General features: G+C 41.3%; 1 protein-coding gene across 1 annotated transcript; it reads left to right on the top strand.

The window, feature by feature from the left end:
* The first annotated feature begins 1,128 nt into the window (after window positions 1-1,128).
* Window positions 1,129-2,125, top strand: LOC121986952 (probable pectinesterase/pectinesterase inhibitor 41). Its single transcript, XM_042540872.1, has 3 exons — window positions 1,129-1,471; window positions 1,591-1,748; window positions 1,832-2,125. The coding sequence occupies exons 1-3, from the start codon at window positions 1,129-1,131 to the stop codon at window positions 2,123-2,125; spliced, it is 795 nt and encodes a 264-aa protein (XP_042396806.1).
* The last annotated feature ends 227 nt before the right edge of the window (window positions 2,126-2,352 follow it).

Genomic DNA, 2,352 nt, shown 5'->3' with positions numbered 1-2,352 from the left:
TCTGTTCATCTTTCCCACACACTCGTGGACTAATAATAGACATTTAATGTATGAAACATTGTGATGTGACGGTCTAAAGAGGTGCCATGTGACATCAAGAAGTCAATATAAGAGATGATGTGGCAGTGTCAAGGTCAATGCATAGTAGATATATCCCCTGTTCTAATCAATCTACTATAGGCCCTTCCGATCAGGTGTTAATCACATGTACCCAAGTGGACAAGGTATATCCTTGGAGCGTTGGTATAATCGATCTCCTATCCTATTTTAATTTCTCATGAAGCTGAGCCACTGATTGGGGAACCTAGACCCTCTTTGACTCGGGAAAATATCATTTGACACTATTTATTAAATGTTTATTATTAGTCCACGAGTATGTGGGAAAGGGGAACAGTTAGAAGGAGTAAAACAGTAGTCTCCCTTATTTGATGTGGTTTTATTAATTATGCAAGTTTTATAGCTTCGTTAAATACATGGAAGAAGAAAAAATGAAGATCCTCTATAATAGATGCAACATCATTAAGTAGAAGAAGACAAAAGATCAACCAAAAAGGTAAAAAATGATAGTGCTAAGTGAAAGGAAAGAGGAGAAAAAAAGACCATAAGGTTCTTCTTCCTAAATCAACTTTCGACTTGTCTCTTATGATAATCTTTTCAACAGTAGTCAACTTTTCTGATAGCACACCAATGAGTCACCTTGAGGATCTCGGAGCAAGATCAGGATGGAAGTTCTGCTTCTCCCTAATTTTGTCTTGCTCCTCTTAATAACAAATCCTTTCTTCCACTGCTTAAGTGTTGTGTCACTAGATGTTATTGGTAGGCATCTGTGCATGTTTAAGTCAATAGATTAACTATAGGTGGACATCCACATCTATTACTCCCCGTCATTTTGAACCATTACTACCAAAGTCCTTAGTCTCCAGAGACTTTGGCAATTTGATGAAGTTCTGTTAACACTCATCCACTCTAAAAAAATAGTAGCAATACACTTTCTTTATTTGCCTATATAATTATCATAATATGAGACTTTAGCAATTTGATGAAATTTTGTTCACATTTATACGTGATTTTGTTGCTGATATATATAGATGCACTATCGTGCTTCTTCGATTGCACCAACATGTTTCAATGGCATCAAGGGGAGCTCTTCTTGCCTTCTTCCTTCTTTGTTTGATCGCTATTGGACTCGACGTGGTGGTGCTTGTAAACCAATCGGTGAGGGTGGCCCAAGATGGTACTGACAATTTTATCACCGTCGGGAAAGCCATTGCTTTCGTCCCTAAAGACACTATTGTTGAAGAGGACAGCTACTTCATCATCTACGTTAGCAAAGGGGCGTACCAAGAGAACGTGATCGTGTTGAAGAATAAAAAGAACCTAATTTTGATTGGTGTAGGAACGGACCAGACTGTGATCACATCCAACCGCAATGTTCTCGACGGCTGGAAAACCTTCAACACTGCTACATTCGGTGAGTAGAGCATCCACCAAGTTGTTATTTTCAATTTGTATCATGTAAATTTATATTTGGTGCGACGGTGTATGGGGATCAGTTCATTGCCCAAGACATGACCTTCGAGAACACGGCAGGGTCGGCGAAGCAACAGGCGATGGCGATGTGGAACAATGCTGACCTCTCTATCTTCTACTGTTGCAAGTTCCTCATGTACCAGGACACACTCTATGCACACTTACACTGCAATGCTACCACAAGTACAAGGTCCACGACATCATCAACTTCATATTTGGTAACGTCATCGCCGTGTTCCAGAACTACCATATTTACTCTCCCACACCGCTTTGGGAGCAAGCAAACGTGGTGATGGTGTAGGGCTGCACTCATCACTATGGTAACACCAGCTTCTCCATCCACAATTGCACGATAGTGGTGGCGTCGGAGCTGATGGCGGGGAACTACTTGGTGAAGACCTTCCTGGGGCTGCCATGGAAGGAGTTCTCGAGGATGGTGTACACGCAATCATACATCGAGGGGATGGTGGAGGCAGCCGGGTGGATGGCGTGGAATGGGAGCTTCACAATGAACACGTTGTACTACGATGAGTACCAGAATTATGAATCGGGTGTGCAACAAGCAGAAGGGTGCAGTGGCCAAGTCACAGAATGATGAACGTGACGGATATTTACAAGTTTATTGTGAATAATTTTATAACGGGGGAGGTGTGGCTAAACTCCACCTCCGTACCTTCCCACAGACAATACTAATTTGATCTTGCTCTGAGATCCTCAATGTTGACTCGCTAGTGTGTTAGCAGGAAAGTTGACTACTATTAAAAAGATTACTGCAAGAGACAAATCAAAAATTTATTTAGAAAAGAATTGTTGGGTCTTTTT

Source organism: Zingiber officinale, chromosome 5B (assembly GCF_018446385.1).
Source record: "Zingiber officinale cultivar Zhangliang chromosome 5B, Zo_v1.1, whole genome shotgun sequence".
In the NCBI taxonomy this organism is placed as follows: domain Eukaryota; kingdom Viridiplantae; phylum Streptophyta; class Magnoliopsida; order Zingiberales; family Zingiberaceae; genus Zingiber; species Zingiber officinale.
This window is presented reverse-complemented; position numbering and strand designations above follow the sequence as displayed.

Coding starts and splice junctions, on each gene's coding strand:
- LOC121986952 (XM_042540872.1), top strand. CDS start 1,129: ATGGCATCAAGGGGAGCTCTTCTTGCCTTCTTCCTTCTTTGTTTGATC. Junction 1,472..1,590: donor CTTCAACACTGCTACATTCG/GTGAGTAGAGCA, acceptor AGAACACGGCAG/GGTCGGCGAAGCAACAGGCG. Junction 1,749..1,831: donor CATCATCAACTTCATATTTG/GTAACGTCATCG, acceptor GTGATGGTGTAG/GGCTGCACTCATCACTATGG.